Source organism: Prinia subflava, chromosome 4, assembly GCF_021018805.1.
Source record: "Prinia subflava isolate CZ2003 ecotype Zambia chromosome 4, Cam_Psub_1.2, whole genome shotgun sequence".
In the NCBI taxonomy this organism is placed as follows: Eukaryota; Metazoa; Chordata; class Aves; order Passeriformes; family Cisticolidae; genus Prinia; species Prinia subflava.
In genome coordinates, this window is record NC_086250.1 from 23,987,695 (window position 1) to 24,011,790 (window position 24,096).

The 24,096-nt window shown below is 42.9% G+C and overlaps 1 protein-coding gene across 5 annotated transcripts; it reads left to right on the forward strand.

Moving 5' to 3' along the window:
• The first annotated feature begins 1,107 nt into the window (after positions 1 to 1,107).
• TEF (TEF transcription factor, PAR bZIP family member) lies at positions 1,108 to 23,817 on the forward strand. Of its 5 annotated transcripts, none has more exons than XM_063396017.1 (5): positions 1,108 to 1,444; positions 11,860 to 12,183; positions 13,693 to 13,913; positions 14,555 to 14,766; positions 16,659 to 23,817. In XM_063396017.1, the coding sequence occupies exons 1-5, from the start codon at positions 1,342 to 1,344 to the stop codon at positions 16,678 to 16,680; spliced, it is 882 nt and encodes a 293-aa protein (XP_063252087.1). In that variant the 5' UTR covers positions 1,108 to 1,341; the 3' UTR covers positions 16,681 to 23,817. The 5 variants fall into 5 exon arrangements, with proteins under 5 accessions (XP_063252087.1, XP_063252086.1, XP_063252088.1 ...); XM_063396016.1 differs by having other exon boundaries at positions 22,417 to 23,817; XM_063396012.1 differs by lacking the exon at positions 1,108 to 1,444 and adding an exon at positions 5,749 to 6,408 and having other exon boundaries at positions 22,417 to 23,817.
• The last annotated feature ends 279 nt before the right edge of the window (positions 23,818 to 24,096 follow it).

Genomic DNA, 24,096 nt, shown 5'->3' on the forward strand with positions numbered 1-24,096 from the left:
TATGACTAGCTCAACATCTGAAGAGGTTGTATTATAATTACAAATTCTACTAACCAACTATTGTGTGATTTTTGAGCCTGATTAGATTGGGATCTAGATCACAAGGCTTCTCCAGCTAAACTGAAATTCTCAACCACCCAGCCTGGCTAGGTAATTCTTTCTTTTTGGTTTCTATTGGGTTAAATCAAATGCATTTCCTTATGGAACCAACTACCATGCATGGATTTGCTGGGCTGTGTCCAATTGCTGTGGCTCAACAGACTGGTGTTGGAATACCTGGTTTCTACCGACTGACACTGGCACTGTAAGGTTGAACCTGGCAAAATGGACAGGAACAAACTGAGAAATAAAGGCACTTCTGTTGAAATACCACACTCAGCAAAAGACTGCCGCACATGTAAGATGCTACTTCCCACACCAGGTTCTGTAAAAATGGATCAGACCTTTATCCTCCTGTCTCTAGTCCTTTTCTCCATGTTAAAAATTTCACTGACAGGAGAGGAGGGGCTTTGTGTGCTCAAGGTCTTACTTAACCAACTGTTACCACGGTATTTGCAGGGTTCATGAACTCTCTTCCTGTACATCACTGCTCTGCGAGGAGGCTGCTTGCTTTCTGATAAAATTCTGTGCTACTTAAGAAGAAAAACCCTATATTTTTGGGGATGCTTCACACTTTATAAGAAAAAAACCTTGTATTATTATCATCAATATTGACTTAGGAGGGACACACAGTCATTGTTGCATCACATACAAATAATGTCACTATCTTCATGTCAGCTAAAAAGTTAGCGGGCACATGCATAGAGTATGTGTTATCACCCTTTAGCAGCCTGCACAGCTTGGAGCTCCTCAGAGCCTCCCAAGAACTCGTCAGAGGATCTCTCTCCTGTTGTGTTTGCAGCCGACGGGTACCCGACAGTGCACACTTGCTTTTTTTCCCCCTTCAGACACATGTATTTGTTATAACACCTAGGGAAGGCAATGGGTGCTGCCTTTGCAAAGTTAGATAACTGGCCCAGTTCTCTGCTGCCGGATTGGCTGGGAGAGTCCCTGTAAAACCACGCTGGCCAGGCGCCCGGCCCTGCCCTGCAAGGCTGCAAGCTATTTCCTCAATTGGCCACTTCAGAGTGGGAGAGGGGGAGGTGAAGGCAGTCGGGCAAGCTGAATCTCCGCCAGGCTTCTTCCCTTCCTCTTTGTTTTTTCTCAGCCAGAGTAGTTCGGCAAACCCGCTCTGGGTGCCTCCGAGCCCGTCTTGCAACGCCCAAGAGACCGGGGTCTAAACGCTGGTGGCCGGGAGCCTGGCCCTCCCTTAGCCCTGCTGGCACAGTCCCGGGACAGGACATGTCAAGCTGCAAAACCCCTGGGGCCCCCACTGCCCTGGACTTTCCGGAAGTCCTGAAGTCCCTACTGGAGTATTCCTTGCCCTGGACCAACAAGATGACAGGTAGGACGGAGGAAATATGTACTGGGGATTCTGTTTTTATTTCTTCTTCCCCTCCTTCAGTTAAAAAGTGAGAAAGGGGTAGATCTGGTTTGCTGCAAGTCCTTCAAGGGTGTGTTTCCCCAAAGTGTCCAAGTCAGGGAGTTCTGGCACTGTGCATGTTGTGCAGCTAGGAGGAGAAACAGCAGCAATGGATTGATAATAAAATCAGTCAAGAGTCCTGAGCTCCTGATCCTTTTAATCTCTGTGCTCAGCTACTTCTTGGAAACCCACAAAGATTCATGCATGGAAAAGGCTTGGGCACAAATTTTCATGCTCACATAGAAGCGACTTCCAGGATTGCCATTTATTGTTGTCCTATGGTTAATAACCACTATGCCTCCAGACATTGCCTCTTCCCAGACTCAGACTGTCCAGAGAGGCCAGCCTGCATGGGGCAGGCTCACTCTGTGCAAACTTTGTTTGATGCTGCAATTGTTTATCAGTGAAAACCTGGGGTAGAGAATACAGCAAATGCTGCATTTTCTTTGCAAGAGCACTTCTGTACCCCTAGGCTTTGTCACTCTCTGCGCAGCATCCTAAAAAACAAGTGGAAAGGACCCAGGAGGTTATTTAGTTTGGGCTTTGGATGTACTGAACACTTTGCTCATGCTGCACTGATGGTTTTGCTAATGCTGAGTCTGCTCCCATCACACAGCTTGAATACTCTCTGGTTTTGGATAGGATGCTACACACCCTTGACAAGCTGCTGTTTGGTTGTGTTTTGACGTTTGCTGCTGAGCACGTGTGTGGGAACACCTCAGCTCCACAAGCCTATGTCTGGGCATGAGTGAGTTGAGCTCACAGAAACAAACATGCACAGAGCTTGCTCTTCCCTAGGGAATCGCTACCGGGACATACAGGCAGCTCTGCAGTGTTGAGAGGTAGCAGGACCCATGAACAGAAAAGCCAGACACAGTGTGGAGAGGGACCCTGCTCTTGCTCCAGAGTAAATGGGAGAAAAGGCTGCTGCTGTGACAGTAAAGCATTCATGTCAGGAAAGGCAGCTGCCTACACCTGCTGTAATACAGTCAGCCCTATGGCACATGTGCAGCTCCCTGTAGAAAGGGAAATAGGGCAAGGTGAACTGCCCCACCCCTAAAGGGCTCATTTTGTCACATTGCTGTGCTATCTCCTCTGACTCTCTCTTTTCTTGGCTGAGACTGCCCATTAACAGGTGTGTTTAAATACCACACGATATGAAGTCCCATTGTTTGTGTGGACCAGGGCATTCCCACCTGAGTACCCAGCTAGAAAGTAGAATTGTCTGGGAGGAGGCAGTAACAGCCAAGGGCTCATGTGGTGCAGATTCTTGCTGTGGCTAGGCTGAGTTTGGCTGCTTTTCTGGGTTTTCTGCTCTCCACAGCCAAGTGGTTTCAACTAATCCAAGGGAGGAGTGCTGGCAAGACCTATCTGTTTAGAGTAGGGGGATAGAGGAGATATCAATGATTTAAAGAGAGAATAATTTAGTCTTAACTTGATGTGACTTATTTGGCAGCTGAGTGCTGTTTTGTGACAACTTTCTTCCTCAGCTCCAAGACCACCCTATCTCTCTGCCTCACTTCCCATAGTCTTCAGAACTGTCTGTATTATGCTGGCTCCTTCTCCAGACCAGCATTCCCATCATGGCCCTCTTCCTACAGAGCTCAGTTTTCTCCTCCTGGGTCTCCATACTTGGACAGCACCCATCTGGATTTGCTAACTCTCAGACCTCTCTCTGAAATTCTCTATTCTGCTATTCAAACCTCCCAGTGGGGCTTGCTGTACATCTCCCCCTCACACCCTCTGCCCAGCAGTGAGCTGCTTGTCACTTGCCTACACTGCTACACCCCAGAACTGGGCTGTTCTGTATTATCTGGCGCTGACAAGACTCCCAGCAGTTAACAGGCAAGGCTGCTGCTTTCCTCTCCTTACATCTCACCATCCTCTACTCTTCCTTCTCAGCTGCAGACTGAAAGCAAATGTAAAAATCCCAGGCAGATCCCAGCTTAACCAAGAAGCTTGTGGTAGAGTGCCTGCTTTCTGCTGGCAATTGCTTGAGCACCTAATCCCCAGAGGCAGTGAGGAAAAGCTCTCCGGGCAGCCTCCCTCCTAGATGGCAGAAGTGCTAGGGGTGGAGCAGGGTAATGTGAGAGACAGTCCACAGGAATGTTCCTCAGGAACTCCCTCCCTTCCTGTCTTTGGGAAGAGCAGCTAACACGGTGTAGCCTAGACCCTCTCCAAGAAAAGTCACAGCTTTTGGTGGTGTAGAACAAACCTTAGCACAGTGGGGCACGGGTGGAAATGTACTGAAGGAAGAACATGGTCAATCTAAAGGGAGTAAAAGCTGCTAAGTGGTTTTAATAACCTCCCTTCATACAGACATTACTCAGCAAAGCAGCTGCCAGTGAGCTCTGCAGGGGTGATGTGCGCAGACCCTGTTCCTTGAAGGAGTGTTGTACAGTACTGAGGCACAGCATCATCCTTGGGGGCCACCAGCATTTACAACAATGGAACAAAGTGACCATGAAAGCCATAACTGAATTGGAAGCTTGCAGCCTGCCCCACTTTGGCTGTGTCCACATGCCTAAAAGCTGCTCCTTTGTGACCTCACTTGTGTTCTTTATCTACCACCTATCAGTAGCTGTTTCCTAGACAAAAGCATCACTGAGGGCTCACTGCCCCTTGCTAAGCTGTGTGTGATGCCTCTGTTGTGTGTTGTCTGACATCTGTGTCTCATTAACCTCTGTGAAGTAGCATCTCCCTTTCTCACATGTGCCTTTTCTTCCTGCCACCTGAGCTTGGCAAGGCAGAGGGAGTCCATGGAGGGCACGTAGCAGCCCTGGAGCACACTGGGCAGTGGAGCATGACCTGCTGTGCCTACTTCTTGCAACTGGATTTATCCACCTTGATAAATGATGCATTAACCTGTGCCATTCCAGCCTATATTAATAGGGTGTCCTTTTCCAAGCTTCCCATTGGGCAGTATGTGTGCAGGAGTTGCATCAAGAGTCTCCCCATTTCCCTGTGAAGGAGGAAGCAGATTGGGCCTCCCAGCCCAAACAAGAGAAGTAGCTGCTGGGTAGGGCAGCTCCACATCTGCCCAGGCTGGATGGAGATGTTCCCTGGTCCTCATTGCCTTTCCTTCCAAGACAATGGAAGAAAACACCTACGCTGTGTGACTTTGTGTGACTTCAGATCCATTTCTTCTCCTGGGGCATGTGGGCAAGAGCTTATACCTGATTTTATTTTTTTTTTTTTTTTTTTTTTTTTTTTTTTTTTTTTTTTTTTTTTTTTTTTTCCCACGAGGACCATCAGGGTTTATTAGTAAGGGTCAGGTAAAATTGTGTCTTGCCAGTTCAATTAAATGTCTGAGGTTTGTGGCGGGGAAATTCAACCAAGCAGATGCCCAAGTGCCTACCTGAGAAGATGTCTTTTTTCTTTTTTCTGCTGGCACATATGGGAATGCACGTGCTCACTCCCGTGGCTCTGTTGCATGCAGACGGGCCAATCCCAGAGGAGCAAACCCTTCCCTTTCCCGGCTTGCAGCACGGTGTAGTAGGTTCGCTGCAGCCCATTCTGCCGAGTCAAGAGCAGCTATTGCTGACAGGAGAAGCCTGTGGCTGCAGCATCTGACACTTGTGTGAATGTATTAATTCTGTGGGAGATGCTCCTCAGTATCCACCTGTGCTCTCAGGAACGAACTTGGCAATATTTGCTCCCTTCGTGTGTTTAGAAGCTTAAATCCCAGCACGGCTGGATTGCTGCTAGAGCAAGGGGGCCGCTTGGAGAATCACAAGAATTTCTTGTGATTATGACAATTTGGAAAGGCAGCCTTTCCTCCCTTCCCCCAGCAGCCCGCCCATGCCGGCACTGCAGTGAAGTCCTTCTCCCCGCCCATGTTATGTAGGGCACACCGCTGCGGGCATCGTGTGGGACGGAGGGAGATTCAATCCAGGGCACGCGCGAAAGGTGATTTTGGGATCCTAAACGAGGATACGCAAGGGCGCGATGGAATGCTGGCGCCGGGAAAGGGCAGGGAGGGGCTCGCAGGCGTCGCGTTGCTGGAACGGCCCTCACGGACCCCCAGCCGGTCGCGACACTGCCGGGTCGCGGGAACAGGCGGGCGCGCGGGCGCAGGAGGCGCGCGGGCGCAGGAGGCGCGCGGGCGCAGGAGGCGCGCGGGCGCAGGAGGCGCGCGGGCGCAGGAGGCGCGCGGGCGCAGGAGGCGCGCGGGCGCAGGAGGCGCGCGGGCGCAGGAGGCGCGCGGGCGCAGGAGGCGCGCGGGCGCAGGAGGCGCGCGGGCGCAGGAGGCGCGCGGGCGCAGGAGGCGCGCGGTAGGCGGCACTCCTTCGCACGCTGCCTCCGCCCGTCTCCTCCGCTCTCCTGACGGTGACGCAGCACCCGCGGGAGGAGCAGGAGGGGTGTGGTCCAAATGCTATATGATCTCAGTTGAGGCCCCGCCCCTGCACGTGCCCTGGCGGGGGTGGGCGCGTGTCCGCGCCGGCCACGGGGAGGGGAAGGCGGGGCCTGCCTGCGCGGGCCACCCCCCTCGGAAGGCACGGGCCAATCCCGAGGCGCGGAGAGGCCGGGCCGGGCCGGGGCTCCGTAGCTCATGAATACTGAAACACGCGAGGAGCGTCAGCCGCCCGCGCCTGCGCCGTTAGCTCTCCGCTTCGCTACTGCTGGTGCTGCCGGCCCCGCCGCTACCGGGTCTCGGGGAGTCGCTGCCGCCGCAGGTGACCACTAACAGCCCTCCCGCCCGCCCGCGGGGAGTATGCCTGGCCGCGCCGCGCACCAGGAGGCGGCGGCGGCGGGAGGATCGGAGCCCACTGCAGCTGGAGGGAGCGCGGGGGCCGCCGCGCAGCAGGAGCGGCGTGGCCTGGCGGGCGCGTTCCCGCTGGTGCTAAAGAAGCTGATGGAGAACCCGCCGCGGGAGGCGCGCCTGGGTGAGCGTGGGGGCGCGCTCGGGGGCGGCGGGAGCGCGCGGCGCCCCCAGTTGTTCACGTTCACCACCCCGTGGCTCGGAGGCCGGGACTGGCCGCGGGAGTAGAGGCCGCACACCCCGGCCCCCTCCATCCGCCCCGTCCCTCCCTCCCTCACTCCGCCCCCCTGGCCGGCCGAGCCAAGACCGGCAGCACAGGATCTCTCCCCGCCTCCCAGGGGTCGTTCACTCGGAGCATTATAGGTGCCTGCAACTGGGCAAAACCGAACGCCGCGGGAGCGAAGGGTGGGTAGGAGCCGAGACGTGATCCGCTGGTTTTAGTCCCTTGGCTCTCTGGAGCCTCCTCCGCCTGTAGACATACAGGAGCACCAGTGAGAAGGTTTCGAGTCTTGTTTGACCTTAATTGCTGGGAAGTTGCCCGATGACACGAGTAAACAGCAGATCCCCTCAGATTAGGTTCGGTGATAATCCATAAGGGTATGAGTGACTGCCTGCATATGCAGGCCTGCATGGGCTTGAGCTACCTCTCTACCACTGGTGATGTGGATAGCAGCTGTGTAAATAACAGTGCTAGTGCTTATAGTCTTTGGTGCTGATGGCACGCTTCTTTTTTTTTTTTTTTTTTCCCCCTTGGGTTTTTTGTTCGGTCTTTATTTTTTGTTCGGTGGTTTTGTTGGGTTGGTTTTCTTTCCCCCCTTCTCATCTGGCAGTATTTTTGCCTTTCTGAGTATCAGTTTCATTTCGAGGAAGGCTCAGGATTCTCTGCACTGCTGTAATGCCCAGTGTACTGGTGTATAATAAAAGAAGTCCTTACACGTAAGAATTTTGAGATTAAAAATAATTTTTGGAACAGTAGACAACATCCAGGGTAAACCACAGCATAAGCAAGGTTGGCAAGATTGTTGCCAGTGAGGATCCTGCCTACCTTGTATGTCTGATATGTTTACAATACCCTGTAAATCTATTTTGTGGTCCTGGAGACTATCTTTTTCCCCTTTCTGCTAAAAAAAAAAAATCAGCTTGTGATACAGGTTTTAGTGATGTTGCTATGGTGCAGGATGCTGCAGCACACAGAATCTTGAATCTACAAAATCATGGCATTTCTTAAGATATTTCTGCACCCAGTCCTTTTTAAAGTTATTGGTGCCAGCAGCAGCCATTTCAGTTCATGTATGGTTGCTGACAGGGATTTGGTAACTTTGTCTTGGGGGTGATTTTTGTGTTCAGAATCATGTGACGTGGCCTATAGAGATGTAAAATTCTGAAATTAATATGGTTGTGAGTTGCATTTTTCTAAAATTAGAAACATTTGATACTAGATTGATTACTAGATGACCCCATTCCAGCTTGTGAAGGTGTTCAGCTGGAGCCTCTAAAGCTTGCTAGTGAGTCCATTTCATCTTGATTATCCCTCTCTGTTCATGGTGTGATAAAGTTCAGGTTGTTCTTGTTCTTATAATTTCTCCACAGATTTCCTTAGTTCACCTTGTTCTGTTTCACTTCACACTTTGTGGAACTTGTTGCTTTCTGTTTATTTTGGTCTCTAATACTTTTCTTGTTTGCATATTCAAGACAAAAGGAAGAATGCCTTCATTGTCAGCAGGTAGTTACTCCTAATTTACAAAAGGCTTGTCTTTACAGAAGACTTGTGACTCAACTGACTTTGGAGGATTCTTGATTATTTTCTGTTCTTTTAACAATGATACACTCAAAATGTTAAAAATTACTTATTTGCTTAATCCAGTGGTGCAGTTTCAGCAAACTTTCCCAGAAAAGAGCCTGCGCTTTTGTCTGGAATGCCTGTTGACAAAAACCCAATTTTCTATCTTATTCTGTAAGAAATTATATCAGCTAGCTGTAGTATCCATTTATAGTCTCTGCAACCTACCTGTGGGTTTTCCAACCGCTGTGAGTAATTTGACTACCCAGTCAAAGCAAGCAACTTTTTAGTCCTCCGACAGAACAACAGAGGAGGGAGGTCAGCCAGTTCCAGCAGAATGCCATCCCCTTGAATGGCCTGCCATGTACCAGGTACAGCTCACCAGCCTTTCTGGGAGTTGTTTTGTGTATGTTGTAAGGATTAAATAAAATAATGGTATTTTTATAAAAAAGGAAGATTCCTGTGGGTTAAAGGAAGGCAATTAATATTCTGGAGCAGGAGTGTAGGTGTCTTCCATTAGTAACAAGCTGCTGCATACTGCCCAAAGGATGCTTTAATCACCAGTTGCATGCTGCTGTGGCAGGAGAAATGCCTCAGCAAACATCACAGCAATGGGTATTAGAGACAGGGAAAGCCTACAACCTGCCTTGTTGCATCCTCACAAGTGGGACTAAAGATTTATGGAGCCTATATATGTATATAGTGGTTTCAGTATAATTTGTCAATATTTTTTTGGTGAACAAGGGGGAAAATTTGTCAAATAAGTATTTGTTCTGTCTGTGGCTGGGATAGCTCTTGACAAAATCTTTTGGTTGGGTTTTCGTTTGGTTGGTTTTTTTGGTTTTGAGGAAAAACCAGGACAGGGAATAAAGCTCTTTTCAGGCTGCTGCTTTTGGTTAAAACATCAGTATTTCCAATAGTTCAGTAACTGGAGTAGTCCACTTAAGTCACTGAACATAAACTGGTGTCTTCACTGTTAACAGCAGATGTACAGCCCAGTTAATAGGTCACAGTAGCAGAATGAGGGGGCTAAATCGGACATGAGCCGTCATCTGCAGAAGTACAGCCCAGATTTATCAGGATGACCTTGAATTGCTGCAGATGGAGCCTCTTAGGATACTGCAGGTAATACCTGTTTACACTATAAATATCTTAAGAGAATTAATCTTTCAGGTCCCTGTGCTGAGGTAGGCAGAAACTTCCCCCTCAAGATGCAAGAACTTAATTAGTGTTTCATTAAATATTGTGCACCCAAATAGGATGTTGTGTGGCAGAAATAAAGATTAAATTAATTGAAGGAAAGCCTGTGGGAAAACATCAATGTAAAAATGATCATACGAAGGTTTTACCATGTTATGTATCACCTTTGAAATAGATGGACTTATGATATGTGTATTAACCGCTGCTATTTTGTTTTCAATACTGTCAGAAGTGAGGGAGGAGAGAGAGACAGCATAGCTGAACAAAGATAGCAATGGGGACCCAGTGGTTGCTACGTTGTCAACTTGTAGCAAAAGGACCAAAAATATCAGATGCCAGTAGTGTAGTCTTTTTAGCATCTACTTTCTGAAAAATATTTTTAAGCCTTGTATGCAGTCTATCACTTAATGATTTTTTTCTCCTCTTGTGGAGGTGTTGCATTAGAAGTTGCAAAACAAAAGCACTGCTGGTTTGTATTAAAACTAGTGTAACTTATAATGGTGTACTTTTTTTTTAATGGTGTACTGTTGTTTTCAATAGTAAAGATTTTTTTTCTTTTTAGTTGACATTTTGACTTGACATTTCACAAGTTTTTTTATCATGTTAATTAAAAATAGTTATTTACAAAAAATTCATTACTGTTGCTTGGATTTGTTTTGGTGCTATCTTTACTAGGTTATCATCCACAACATCCGATGCAAATCTGGGTTTGGTTGTGCTGGGCACTATGAAATGTTGGGGAATACACAATCTCTATTCACAGGTGAAATGTTGGTTCCAATTTGGCAGAGTGTGCTCCAGTAGTAAGGGAGATGCTTACTTAGAGAGTAGATGCTATTTATTTACTGGCTTCCAGTAGGAGCTGTTTAGAGACATTCTGGTTATTTGCATCATTCCTGTTAACCTGCTTGTTTGCTTTGCCCAAGCAAAAGGTAGGAAAGTTGCAAAAGTCCCTGCAAAAAGGAGTTTATAGCAGAAATAGGAGCTGGAAGATGGCAGTTTGGAGGCAGCAATGTGAAGTGGCAAGGAGAAGGCCAAAAGCTGCAAGGTGATGTTAGTAAAGCTTAGGTCCAGGAGCCACTAGTCTGAATTTAATGTGTCCTTTAGGCTCTTGGTCCCAAGCAGGTGGCTGGTGAATACTTTCTCAGCTGCTTGGTTTAAAATCAGTATCTTCTTTTGTATAAAATATTCACAATATAGATAATTTACTTTGTATGGCAGCACTGTTCTTTAAGCTATAAGAAGCTCTTTCAGTCTTAGTTCCATACCAGCTAAGGCAACAGTGGAAAGAATGCCACTTTTATCAGAATAGGTTTTATATAAATAGGCTTTTCTAATTTAGAGCCGAGTTTCATCCCCACTTCCACTCCCAATAAAGAAAAAAGCTTCTTTAGCATATTGTAACAAGTCTAGAAAACCCTAATGCCAAAGATTGGTGCATTTTATTGGGCTAATCTCTGTTAGTACTGGAGGTCCAAATGTCCAGTGTGTGTCCTTGGAGTCCCTGTTCTGTTGAACTGAGTATTCGTTGGCTTCCATGGTAATGCCCTGTTTACAGGTAATTAGAGTACAACTAGTGACAGTCCCTTCCTTTTGACAGCAGTGCTGGCTCAGTGCTGGCAGTACTAGCACTGCTTCTGGAATGCCTCCTTCACTGCTAATAGAACTCGATGGCTTCATGGAGAACTGGATCAGGAAAATTACTTGGATTTAAATTTTTTTTTTCTGCCAGCTTATTTTTGCCTCCTAAATTATGTAATTATTCCAGAACTTGAATTTTCTGCTTGGATTCTGTCCCAAACAATGGTTAAGATTTAGTAGCTATGGGTAAAATAGAAACAGCCATTTTTCTGTCATATCTGCACTGTAGCACAGTAAATGGAGAAAAATTCATCTGTCTCTTGTGACTTGGGGGTGGGATGTGGGAGTGTGCCTTATTAGACATCTCCCCAAAGAGTGAAAATTGTGTGTAGGTACTCTGAGCTATCTGTAGTGAGCAGCACTTGAAGCTATTGCTTTCTGTGGACATGCTGAGTCATTTCAGAGAGAAATGCTTCTAAAATGCTGAACAATAGGCATCCAGGTCTCTGGTGTCCTATGGACCTTTTGACTGATTTTCAAATGTAATTTGAAAACCCATATTCCTCTCTGGTTTGTAATTAAGTTAATGTTTTGCACCTTCCTTCTTTGTGCATAGAATAAGCTACTCTGCTTCCTCAGAATTTTCATATTGGTTTCCCATATAATCCTGCTTAGGGGCACTCACTTTTGTTATCTTCTGACAGGGGTATGTGAAAACCAGGCTGTTTTGCAGTGATTGGTTAATAAGCTCCATGCAGCACTTAATACCTTGGTAAGCTATCACAGCAAAGATGCTGGTCTCCAAGGCTGCTCAGCTGTCTGTGCTCCAGTCATCACAGGGGGTTAGATCATTCCATACATAAATGTTGCTTTTCAGCATCTGGTTTTCCAGATCATGTTATGAGGCAGAACCATGAGCTTACTGAATTTTCTTTCATGGAAGTTTTGTTGAACTCTTAAACCTTGAGTCTCTCCATGTTTCAGCTTGTACAGTGACTTACTTGTATCTTTCAGATAAAGAGAAGGAGAAGATAAAGCTTGAAGAAGATGAGGCAGCAGCTGCCAGCACTATGGCAGTCTCGGCTTCCCTCATGCCACCTATTTGGGACAAAACTATTCCTTATGATGGCGAGTCTTTCCACTTGGAGTACATGGATTTGGATGAGTTCCTGCTGGAGAATGGAATTCCTTCCAGCCCTACTCACCTGGATTTGAACCAGAATCCACTCTTGCCTGTGGCTGAGCTGGAAGCGAAGGAATCTGCTGGTGCTTCCACCGGTTCTCCTGCATCATCCTCTTCCACTGCAGTTTACCAATCTGAATCAGCCTCCAGCACAGGTAGATGGAATAATGCAGGGTTCTGAGGGACTTCTGTTGTTCTCATATTAAAAGGTGCCTCTTTAGATCAAAGAAGAGACATGCTAACCCCTGTCAGTGTTTGCTGTGGCAGGTTAAACAGTACAAACATGCTCAATGGAGAGACTTAGTTCATGTGTCAGTTCATGAGGATGCTGCCTGTTATTTTCTTCCCGTCTTCCCATCCTATGAAGAATAAGTGTCTATCGATGTGCAGTCTGTTTGTCTATCAGTCTACGGTCTGTTTTGCTTTTGAAATTATAAGAGCTAAAACAGCAACATAAAGTATTTGCTTTCTTGGTACTGCTGATGTAGTGAGAAGCTGGACATACTGAGAAAATACTTTCTCAGGTTGTTTTACAACAGATTTGATAGCTTGTCACAAGTCATTTTTACTACCTTGGTCTGCTCAGATGAACTTAAGTGAACTTAATGTACCTCAAAGAACAATGTTAAATAGAAAAACAAGGAAGCAATCTTTTTTGTGGTAGTCTGGGAAATGTGAAAATGGACACTTGGAAAAGGTGTTCTAATGAATGCAGTTTGAGGTTCTGTGGTGCTTTGGAGTGGGAATGGAGGAACAAAAAAACAAAACTGTGTTTAAATGGTACTAGGTGATACTAAGTGGTACTAAATGGTACTAGGAAACTTCATTTCTAATGTGGAGATCTTCTCTATTAAAGAATTCAGCTGCTCAGTTTGCCCTAGATGTGGAGTTTAAACATGATAGCCATCACAGTACTATTTTATGAGCAAGCTTTACAGAAAGCATTTTGCTCTGGACCTCTTTTATGAATCTGTGGGAAAGATAAAGTGTAACTCCTTCCATAAATTACAGGGTGTAGCTTTCTTCTACGTGGTATATGCAAAACTTATTTATTGATCACTACTTCACATTGCAGTGACATGCAGTTTTGCAACTCATATGTATGAAGCTTTGTAAACAATACATTAATATGATAAAGTTCATATAAACACTACCAGTGTCAGATATTATGTTGGAGTGTTTGTTTCTATGTAGCAAAGAAGAAGAATACTGTTGCATTTGTAACAAACCTCCTTTATTAGTCAGTTGTTTGGAAGTCCATTTGTCTGACCTTTGAAGGTCTCAGGGCCGGGTCTTTGGGCAGGCTTGTTTCTGTAAGGATTTGTGTGGTACAAAACTCAGGTTGATACAAGTTTCTCCTTTCTTACTGCAGTTGAAGGTGCTTTTTATGTGTACAAAGCATGTAATTTTTGCCAATGAAGTATTAACTCCTGTCCTGCATCTGTCTACTCATGTCTCTTAGGCTGGCGTATGTTCCTAGACTTACGTTACAGACTGGACTGTGACTCTTTCTCTGTACCAGCAGCAGTACAATACCCACTGCATCTCAGGGAAGCACCAACTAATACTATTAAATATTTCTCACCACAGGGCAATAAAGTTGGCTTCTTTGTTGATTCTCTTCATCCTCCTGAATATATTGTAATTTCTCATGTTGTTGCCAGAGTCCCCACAACAAAATGAGAGAAATACACCCAGCCCCATTGATCCCGACTGCGTAGAAGTTGAGGTGAATTTTAACCCTGATCCTGCTGATTTAGTGTTGTCCAGTGTGCCTGGTGGTGAGCTCTTCAATCCTCGCAAACACAAGTTTACTGAAGAGGACCTGAAACCACAACCTATGATTAAAAAAGCCAAGAAGGTTTTTGTCCCAGATGAGCAAAAGGTAACAATTTTATTGCTGTAAACTCTTCTAGGCTTTGATAAAACTTTCTGACTGCTTGTCCAAACACTTTGAGATACTGAGCTAATGCAGTTTACTTACATGATTGGGCAGAAGCACTGCCAAGAATAGAATTGGCAAGCCAGGTGCTGTGCTTGCTATTTTGCAGGTTTTGGTCTCATGACCTAATTACTGGCAAGGAGCAACTGATCATGCTATACACAGAAATTAGAAGAACTATCAAGTCAAATCCTCATCACCTGCGCTTTTGAAGGCCATTGTCTGTATTTGCCCAACATTGTGTCTAATCTGGATTTAGGCAACCCAGACAACAAAACAGGTGGTTTTATGTAAAGGTTCACGCCTGAATTAAAACTAAGTAAAGGAAGCATTTCAGTTGGACAGCTTCTTAATACCCAAGTCTTTAAATCTCCTTAGTTCTAGCAATGCACTTGGTTTATCCTAAAAGAAGACTTGTGTAAAGATGAAATCTTACAGTACTGCATGGTCTCCATTTTGATGTCAGAGCCCTGCAAACCTATGGAGGAAATTCCTCAATATCGCAGTCAGTGTGAATATCATTATACAATAAAGAAGTGTCTCCGAAACAGTTGTCAATTTGGCATCTTTTTTTTTTACTACAGGATGAAAAATACTGGACAAGGCGAAAGAAGAACAATGTGGCAGCAAAGCGTTCCCGTGATGCTCGGCGATTAAAGGAGAATCAGATCACAATTCGGGCAGCCTTTCTTGAGAAAGAAAATACAGCCCTGAGGACGGAGGTGGCTGAACTGCGCAAGGAAGTGGGACGATGCAAGAACATTGTTTCTAAATACGAGACCAGATACGGACCCTTGTAAGCACACCCTTTTCCTTGTTAGGGCTCTTTATTTTAGCCTCTTAGACTTCTCTGCCATCTCTAGAGACTCCAGAAATAAAGTTTGTGGAGGCTTTGCCATTTTGCATCTACACTAGGAAAAAAAAACAACAAAACACAAACAAACCCTGTTTCTGTTGGCACAACTCATTCAGGCCCTTTCCTGATCATTCAGGTGTCCAAAATCTTAGTGTCCATATGTACAACCTTGTTTCCCACACAGAACATTATCTGATGTCATACAATTGAACAGATTTCACCTGTCTGGAGGAATAAATGTGGATCCCTCCAGATTGGACAGAGCTTTTGCTGTCTGTTCAAACCTTTTTTAAGAGGAGGAAGAGCCTAGGAGATGCTCCTCCCCCGCTCCCCCACTCCCCCACTCTTGCTCTTCTCTCCATTCCACCTCCCCCTCCCAGTAAAAGTGTAAAACATAATTTTAGGATATAAGTAGATGTTGCTGGGCAGCATCATGAAATTGTTTCCTCTCCCATTCAGAGGCACTAGAAAGTATCTGTTGTATAGAACTCTGTTCCTGTTGAAGAGGAATAGGGGAACCTTTAGGATAGGAAGACAGGAAAATATTCAATCTCTTGTAAAAACAGCACTATTGTGAGCTTAATCTATGAATGTTATGCAGAATGGAGTCAGTGCAGTTTTGATAACAATATTGTCTATATGTCTTGATAAGTTATAATCGTGGATAACTTGCAGAAAGCAAGGAGAGAGAACAGTAGTGAATCACTCGCTTTACATATGTGGACAAAATAATTTGATGTGGTTTCTAGACTGTATTTCTACCACCACCCCTCCTTTTTTTCTTTAGAGGGTCTTCCCTCTTGAACTTCTGATAAAGCAGCATGTTGCACTTAACCGAGAAATAAGGGAGATTGAGCAAGAGATCTGACTCATTAGGCTGAAACTTGAGTACCAGCTTTTAAAAAATGGCCAGCACATTATGCTTTGAAAGAAGGGGATTTTTTAAGGAAGTAAACAAGCCACTGTTATTTTACTACACCTTACCAGTTGTGCAAGAGATTGAGAAAGAATTTTGCTTGATCCTCTGCCTCGTGAACACGCTATGGGATAAGCTACACCCACTATATACATGAAGAGTTTACCTCACTATCTCCTATGTAGCAGTATATCTGGTCTCTCCATGCTTGCTGGTTCTACCTCCAGCATGTTTCCTGACAGAAAATTAGCACACAAGACTTGCCCTCTTGGAAGTAATCCATTCTCAGCATCAAGCACTGCTTCAACAATATATGGTGTTATAAGAAAAAATATGCTCTGTGTGATGTTGAGACCTTCTACATGATCCACAACTGCAAGAACTAGAAGCTTTACCAGAAATATATGTCTAGAAGTCCTCTTAACAAGCAAAGCTGTCTTAGGATAGTGGCTGTGTCAGAACTCTTAGGTTATACTTCCTGGGATAATATTTATATTAAGGTGTAAATGTGGGATGATTATGATGTTGAGGGTAGTTGCCATTCCTCTATTGAAATCTGAAAATATACTTAAAAAGCATTAGGGTTTATTTTCTATGCTAAAAACTAGCTTGTCTTTTAAATGTAACATGGAAATTACGGATTTAGAGGAATTATGTGTTGACTTCTTAAGGAAGTGGAGAAGCAGGCTAATGCCCAACAGTTGATGTATGCTTCGAGCTAGCCCCTCCCTCTGTTATGTTCTTAATTTGACTAGAGTGGCTCTTGATGCGATGTTGGTCTAATATCTTTCAAACATACTAAAAATTGTCACCCTTTCAGTAGGGTTTTTTTCTTTCACAGGGTGGTTTGTGGTGGTGATGGTGGGAAGTATGTTATAAATAAATGGTCACACTTAACACTTTGCTTTGTTTAAAGTGACTTATCTGATTCCGAGTGATGCAACTTTAAAGACATTTAAAAACAAAGAAACTAAAAAGCACACATGAATCGCCAGAGTTCCAGTGTGCCAGTCTTCAGAGTGAGCAGTGAAATCTATGAGGTGTCCCAACACAAACAACTGATGATGACCCTGCCTGCCTCCTTGCCTGCAAGTACCCCATCTGACTACCCAGGGCTGGGCATGATGAAAAGTGCAAAGTCTCCTTAATTCTGTATATGGCTTTCTTATCTGTCTTTCTCACTGTAACTATGAACTACAATAAGCTTACCTACTGGGGTTTTGTCAAGACACTCAAAGTTCATATCTCAAAGTCTGTTGACAGCCTGTGTGAATAGTGACTCTTCATTTTGGCACTCAAGTGGAAGAAGAAAGGGAGTTTTAAATGAAAGTGTCTATATATATAAAGATCTGCTATATTTTAAGACTCTTTTCCCTGCAGTATAATGAATTTTATTTAATACTGTGGCTCACTTCTGGTGCAGTGTAGTATATTGTGGAGTACTGTGAGTGCAGAACTAAAGACACCAGGAAGACAGCAATGTCTTCTGCCTGTAATGTGTGACACTTCAGTGCAGAAGATTACAGCAGATGTACTGAAATAATCCAGAGAGCACCACAGTGTGCCATACAGAGAATAATAAATCTCTATCAAATGACCCGTATAATAGTAAACCATGTCAGTCGCTTTCCTGCTCCACAGCTGCACTGCTATAACCTGCCTTTTCCTTCATTTCATTTATGAAGCTCACTTTATTTTATGATATCTTGCTGAAACAGGATCTATTCTTCTGCTAATGATTTAGCAATCATGGAAAAGGTGCTATTATAAGTTGCTGGTCTTCAAGTCTTTTGGCAGTCTGAAACTACTAAATGAGTATTAGCTCCAGGAAAACAATAGCTATTAGCTGCCATATTACAATTTTCTGAGTCTTGACTGCAGGACAGCTGCAGTGCTGAAGGTGAAACAGCCAATAATATCCCACAGTTACAATGGGTGGCTTAAGTGTGAGGACCCTTGTACTGGTGTGGGAAGGTAGATGAAAGCTTGGACAGATTGTGGAGATGTTTATTGTGTTTAGAAGATGGAGGAAGTAGATGGAACTTCTGTTGTAAGAGTTTCATCAGCATAACAAAAATCTGCTCTTATATTAAGGGAGTTTGAGAGCTAAATCTATGTGGAAGGAGCAAGAGTACTTACTTTCTAGGAAAGGAGTACAGGACCATGCTTGTAGCCAAAATGGAGCTTGTAAACAGGAGTGTGTTCATGCCTGGAGATTGATGAGTAGCATACACCTCAAGAAAAATAATCTTGAAAGCTTTCTGAAGCACAAGTGCCAAAATTAGGAGGCATGACTAGTTACCAGCATAACTCAGTGCTATATTGAACAATTATTTTGACTTTGTGTTTACCCAAGAGATTCCAACCCTAATTTCAGAGTAGAAATGCATAGAGAAAAATGTGAGAAGCAGCAGCTAATTTTGTAAGCTTAATTAAAAAAAAATCAGAAGTCAGGATTCAAACCAGTGTTTGGCAGCATAACCTTTGTACAGAGCTTATATATTAAATGTAATTTTTGACCTATCATTTTTAATGGACAATGTACAGAAGTCAAGAAAGTGTTTTTAACTTTTTGCTGGTTACCAAAGTATACCTATGAGTGTATTATTACAATTTGGGATTATAAAACTCTGATAATCTTGGGATATTTTTATCAAATAGATTAATATCTTAGTTCCATGTTGCTGAAATGGCAGCATGTATCTCTACTTGTATTGAGTATTGCTGATTTGGATTGATATTTTTGGTATGTACTGGTTTTTGCTTTATTTTGCTAATAAAGACCCAAACCGTGGATAAAAAAAGAACACCAACAAAACAAACAACCATGACAGCATGTAAATGTAGCAGTTTTTCCATTTATAATTTCCAAATTTTCAGTTAGCCCTGGCTGTTCTTAAACTTCATGCTTTCTGTTTAAATCACAAAGCCAAAAGCTAAGTAACTGGGCAAGGAGTTGCTTCATTTGGATCCTACTGTGCTTAGGAATATCTTTTAAATACTTACATATTGTGTCCAGGATTTGGTTTTGCAATAGGTCATGACATTTGAACAGCAAAATATTCAGTCAGTGAAGTCAGCATGTGCAATTCTGTTGCTTTATTTCTGTTATCTTAAAAGCTTACACAATGGAAACTAACAGTGACCGTTCATTAGATCTTTGTTTCAGAGAAGACTGTTAGCAAACACTTGTGCTTCCCTGTAGGACAGTGCAGATTTGCACAATCTGTGATTCATGGGTCTACGGGTTGCAAAACTGTAAAATTGCACTCTAGTGTGAGTGGGGCTCAACTTTTGTTTCTGGAGAATTTGTTGTTGTTGTTATTGTTAATAAGCAGTATGTTTAAAGATAGAGGAGAACCTAGTAACTATTTAAAGGAGTGCAGATACTGCCAGATAAAAAATACCATACAATGCTGAATTCCTTTCTCAGTTTTTGCAGTCTCAGGAAGTTAAGTTTATTGCTCCAGAGCTCTCTGCTCCTCTCGGAATAATTCACTGCATCATTTTGTTTCTTTGACTAGGATGACAGTTTTATCTGTAATGATAACTTGGACATGTTTTAGTGATCATAAGACAAATATTCTTTTAGCTCAATTTAAATATTAAAAGATGCTGAATTGATACTGTTAGGGTTTGAAGTTCTCTAGCCTTGGAACATACTCTGTAGAGGCCATAAGTGTACCTGATGCCAACCTATCCCATTCCAGCCACAAAGGGACCGTCTCCAAGGGGAGAGAATAAAGGGCAGGTGCACCTTTCAGCATCACTGCAGGGAGTTCCAGGAAAGAGAGCCATTTATGACAGAAATATCCTTTCATTGGGAAGTGGATTGACACCACATGGCCATTTATGGTTCTGACTTTGAAAATATATAAACTGTGGATGAGATTTGTGGACAATGAGTGTTGCTTTACTCTACAGAAATCAGCAGCTATGAGTAAATGACAGGCATTATTTAATACAGTATTGCTTTCATACATGAAGATCTAATCTACATGTAGTGGGTTTATGTCTAAAAATTCCAAGAAGCTTAATCTTTCACCTGTTTCCCAGATCTGCTCCCACTGAAGCTAGTAACAAAGATCTCATTACCTCCCACAGGAAAAAGTCTTTACTCTTATGTGGTTATTGTGACATTTTACCAAGTGCTGGAGTCATGGGTGTCTTTGCTTTACTCTGAAGCATTCTGTGCTGGGGTCAGATGGATACATCTCAGATTGCAGCTGTAGTGTTGGTAATCTGGTCCTGATAGTTTTGATATTCAGATAATCTAAATTCTGCCTTTTTTTTTTTTTTTTTAAATCCTGCGTGGACAGAGTGAAAAAATAGCGTATTATAAACTTGTGTTGGAGAAGAAATGTTTTTGGGTTGATTGGGTTTGCTAAGCAGCTTTTTGCAGTAACATTTTATGTCTTTTGTGACAATTCTCAGTTTCATTTCCTTGTTCTGCTGTTTGAAAGCTCAAGGTGTTCTAACTAGAAATCACTTTCAGCATTATCTGCAGGCCTGGTACTAATTGTACCAAATCAATTTCAAGTTGGGAGGTGCAGCGGAAGGCCAGCAGTTTTCGGAATACTGTAATAAAACCACTTATGTGGAAAAAGAAAATTGTAGATAGCAAAAATAGTGGACCGGCACAGAGGAGAATATTGCTGCTTCACTATTGTAAGCCACCTGAGCATAAAAAGGCTTTGTTCCGTGTGATCAGGTGCTTTCATTTTTAGTGAGAGAGAAGGTATCTCAGACCTTTGTAAAATCCTAATAGGCTTTTGTTTACCCTTCTAGTTTTAGCTGCTAAACACAAGATGAAAAATGCAAACTTACTTAGTGCCTAAGTCTCATGTTTTTGGCAGCATATACCTAAATCCATAAAGAGCAAAATCATTTGTTAGTGCTAGCATTTTGCCTTTGCAGCAGTACAAGACTCTGGCTTTCTAGATGTTCAGATAATTACTCTGGTCTATATATCTGCCACTGTAACATGGTGAAGATAGATAAACTCACAATTGAAGACTGGGAGAAAGGTAGAAAGAATAGGCTTAACTAAATATTTGTGGAGATACTAACATGCTATTTGAGAAATTATAGTGATTTAACTCATGATAATGCATATTGTCATATAGATGTAATTTGTTAGTTTGATAGTCTGCTGTCCCTCATGTATCACTTTTGGAATGCAAACTTCTTGAATTTCAGACACCTACAGGGAAAAAAGAATCCTTTGAGGAAGATACATATATAGAAAGATATAGATACTTGGCAAGGAGAGCAAAGAATGAAAGAGGAAGAGAAGAGTAATGAAAGAGTCTGACCCGAGTGAGTTGCTAAAACTGACACCTCACTGTTTATAATTTTAGGCCAATTTGTATCCCCTCAGTTTAGCATCATACTGAAGATAAGTACTTGTTTAGGGCTTGGGAATCTCTTTGTCTTGGTCCTACTTCCACAGTCCAGAAGCAAATGAAAGGAATATATAGATAGGGAGGAGAGTTACTGCAGAGAGGCCTGAAAAAATGGCTGTTGCTTCAACTAAGTGTGCTGTTGCACTGGGACTTGACCTGCCAATGTGAACTGGTCAGTGCTGTCTCATGAGGAAACTACTATCTGAGGCCCCAAGCTTTTTTAAGGCCTCAATTCTAATGTCATTTCTGCATGGGAAGAGCCCTATGTCTATAGAGAACCACATGGACTTCACAGGATCTGTTCTTGAATGTGAAGCTCTGCCCAGGCAGTCAGCTGCAGAATTGTGTCCTTAACACACTATCTAGTTGTAGTTACAGGGCTGTTGATATTAAGTGTAATTTGGGTGCCTGTTGTATAGCCAAAACCCTTGTTACTTCATTTTCCTAACTAAGGCATGAACAGAAGCCCTTCGCTGTACAACATCTGTAAAAAACTTTAAAATGTACTTCACATATGTCTAGTAAATTAAGGCATGTAATTTTGGTCTGTGGGTCTCAACAAACCTTGCTCGTGTACCTGCCTGAATGTTTCCCTAGATCTGCAGCTATGTTTCAGTGAGAAGGGATGGTGGGATTTTTTTCCTGACAGGGAACAATAGCAGCTCTCACCTGTCACACAGGGGTGATCGCTTGCTACTGGCTAGAATAAGGGATGGATGCATCCTCTGCACTTTCATGTGAAGTTGTCTGAAATATGGTGATTAACATGATTATTGGAATACTGTATTTGTATAACGTAGAACATGTAAATACACTTTTAAAACTAACCTGTTCTATGAAGTAATAAATAAGTGCTTCCATTGTAATATCTGAATATTGTTAATGCTTCATGTAGCTTGATTTGGGATTATTTCTTTCCTAGAGAACTACAAAAATCAAAACAAAGATTGATGTTGTGGAATTCTAGTCTAGTTGTGATGCTTTCTATCAAAAAAAAGTTTTAAAAATAATAATGAGCTACTTAAGCAGAGAAACGAAGATTTTGAGGGAACTGATTCTCTTTCAGTCTGTCTTTAACAGTAGTCACTGATTACATTCATAATTGTACTCTTCCCGTCATGTTAGTTGGACAGTTGATATGTTTGTGAGAAGCATTTGGAAAGTAGCAATATTAAATTATTTGTAAACTTTAGTGACTGAGGAAAACTAAAGCTGGGTGTTTTTTGTTTGGTGTGTTTTTTTAACTGTTCTCTCTTTTGGCTCAAACAGATCTGTCTCCACCCTTCAGCCAGACTGCAGCAAGTTGCAGTGCAACAGTGAGTGACTTTTACTGAAGCTCATTTGTGGCCTAAATAGTCTACATCTTTATTAGTTCCTTTATGTGCATAGATGACACAGGTTTCCTGTTGTGTGGAGGGAGAGAGAGAAAGTGATTAATGACTTGTGGTTTTGCTGAGTACATGTTAACTGGATGCTGCACAGCTGGACCTTTCATCAGATTTCATGACCTTTGCTATCTTGCATTAAAAAGAAAAAAATAGAAAACAGAGGAATGAGAATCATGATCAGTCTGCTAGGAAATCTGAACACTTGGGTTTTGAGGAGGAAGTGAGATTAATCCGTCAGCATTCATGTAAAGAGATTAGCCTGTGATGACACTTTCTCCAGCCATAATGTAACTTTGTCTTTAATGCTGTGCTGGAGCAGTCTCCTCTCTAGTAACAGCTGTGTCTGCAGTGTTCCATAAATGACAAAGCCACATCTTTCATAGTGGGCAGAGGCAACAGCATCTCTTTTTATTTTCTTCTATTTTTTCCTTCTCTCTCAGTGTCTCTAGGCTGTAAAATAGCTGTGAAACAGCTAAGCAAATGTGCAAGTTATTATGAAATCTCTGTTCTTGTAAACCTTTTCCAGACACATACAGTTTTTAACTAAATAATTTGAGGGAACTCCTATCTGCTATATTTGGCCTGAAATTCTGTTGCCTCTTGGATAAAAGTTTTTTTTTGCCTTCAGATATGACAACAATCTGTCCCATTCATTTAGTGGGATGGATGATAAATCTGCACAGTATTTATAGAAGATATGAATCTGATCTTAGTTTTACTGCATGTTAAGTTGTTTAATCTCTTGGATGTCTGCTCCTTGAGGTTGTCTGTATAATTCCTGTATATGTAGCTGCTTTTTGAAGCAGTCCATCAAGTGCATTTGAGATCATCCTGACTGAAAAATTCCACAGAAGTGAATGACATAATAAAGCTTGTAAAGCAGCTGGGTTCAAACTGTATTGCTATAAATGGTTTTAATTTATATATTAATCTTCTGTCCCAAACTGCTTATTTTGTACATAAACCTAACCACTTCTGGCAGATGATGGGTGAAAATAAAGGTGCTTAAACAGCAATCTCATGAGGAAAGGGCATTTCACTATTACAGAGTTGGTATTATTTTATATTTCCATTTATTACACTTTTAAAAATGTATAAACCACAGATTTGAATTCTCAAAATCTTTGGCTTGGATTTTGTGAGTAGTTTAAGTCCTCTCACCTCTCTGCTCATAACTGGTTTTTAAGAAAAAGAAAAGCTTTTGTTTAAAATGTACAATTTTGATTGTATTAAATTCTGTTAGTACCCTTCCTTTTTAAGAAATAAAATGTATATTCCACTATGCTGAGATACAGTAATTTTGTTCTCTAGATAGCATACTGTGTGGTGCACAGCTCTGCTGCCAGCATTACACCTGCAATTTGCAGTGAAGTTGGTAGACTCTAAAGCAGCTGATCACCTATTGGGAGCAGGTCCTTGCTGTGCATTTCCCATGTGTTAAGTGTACTGGTAACTGGTATACAATTCCCTGGTTTTATTTTCTGGATTAACTGATTTCAAAATCATTAGAAGGTTTTGTATTTGTCCTGCAGTGATTCTTGGTTTAACTCTCTCAGGTAGG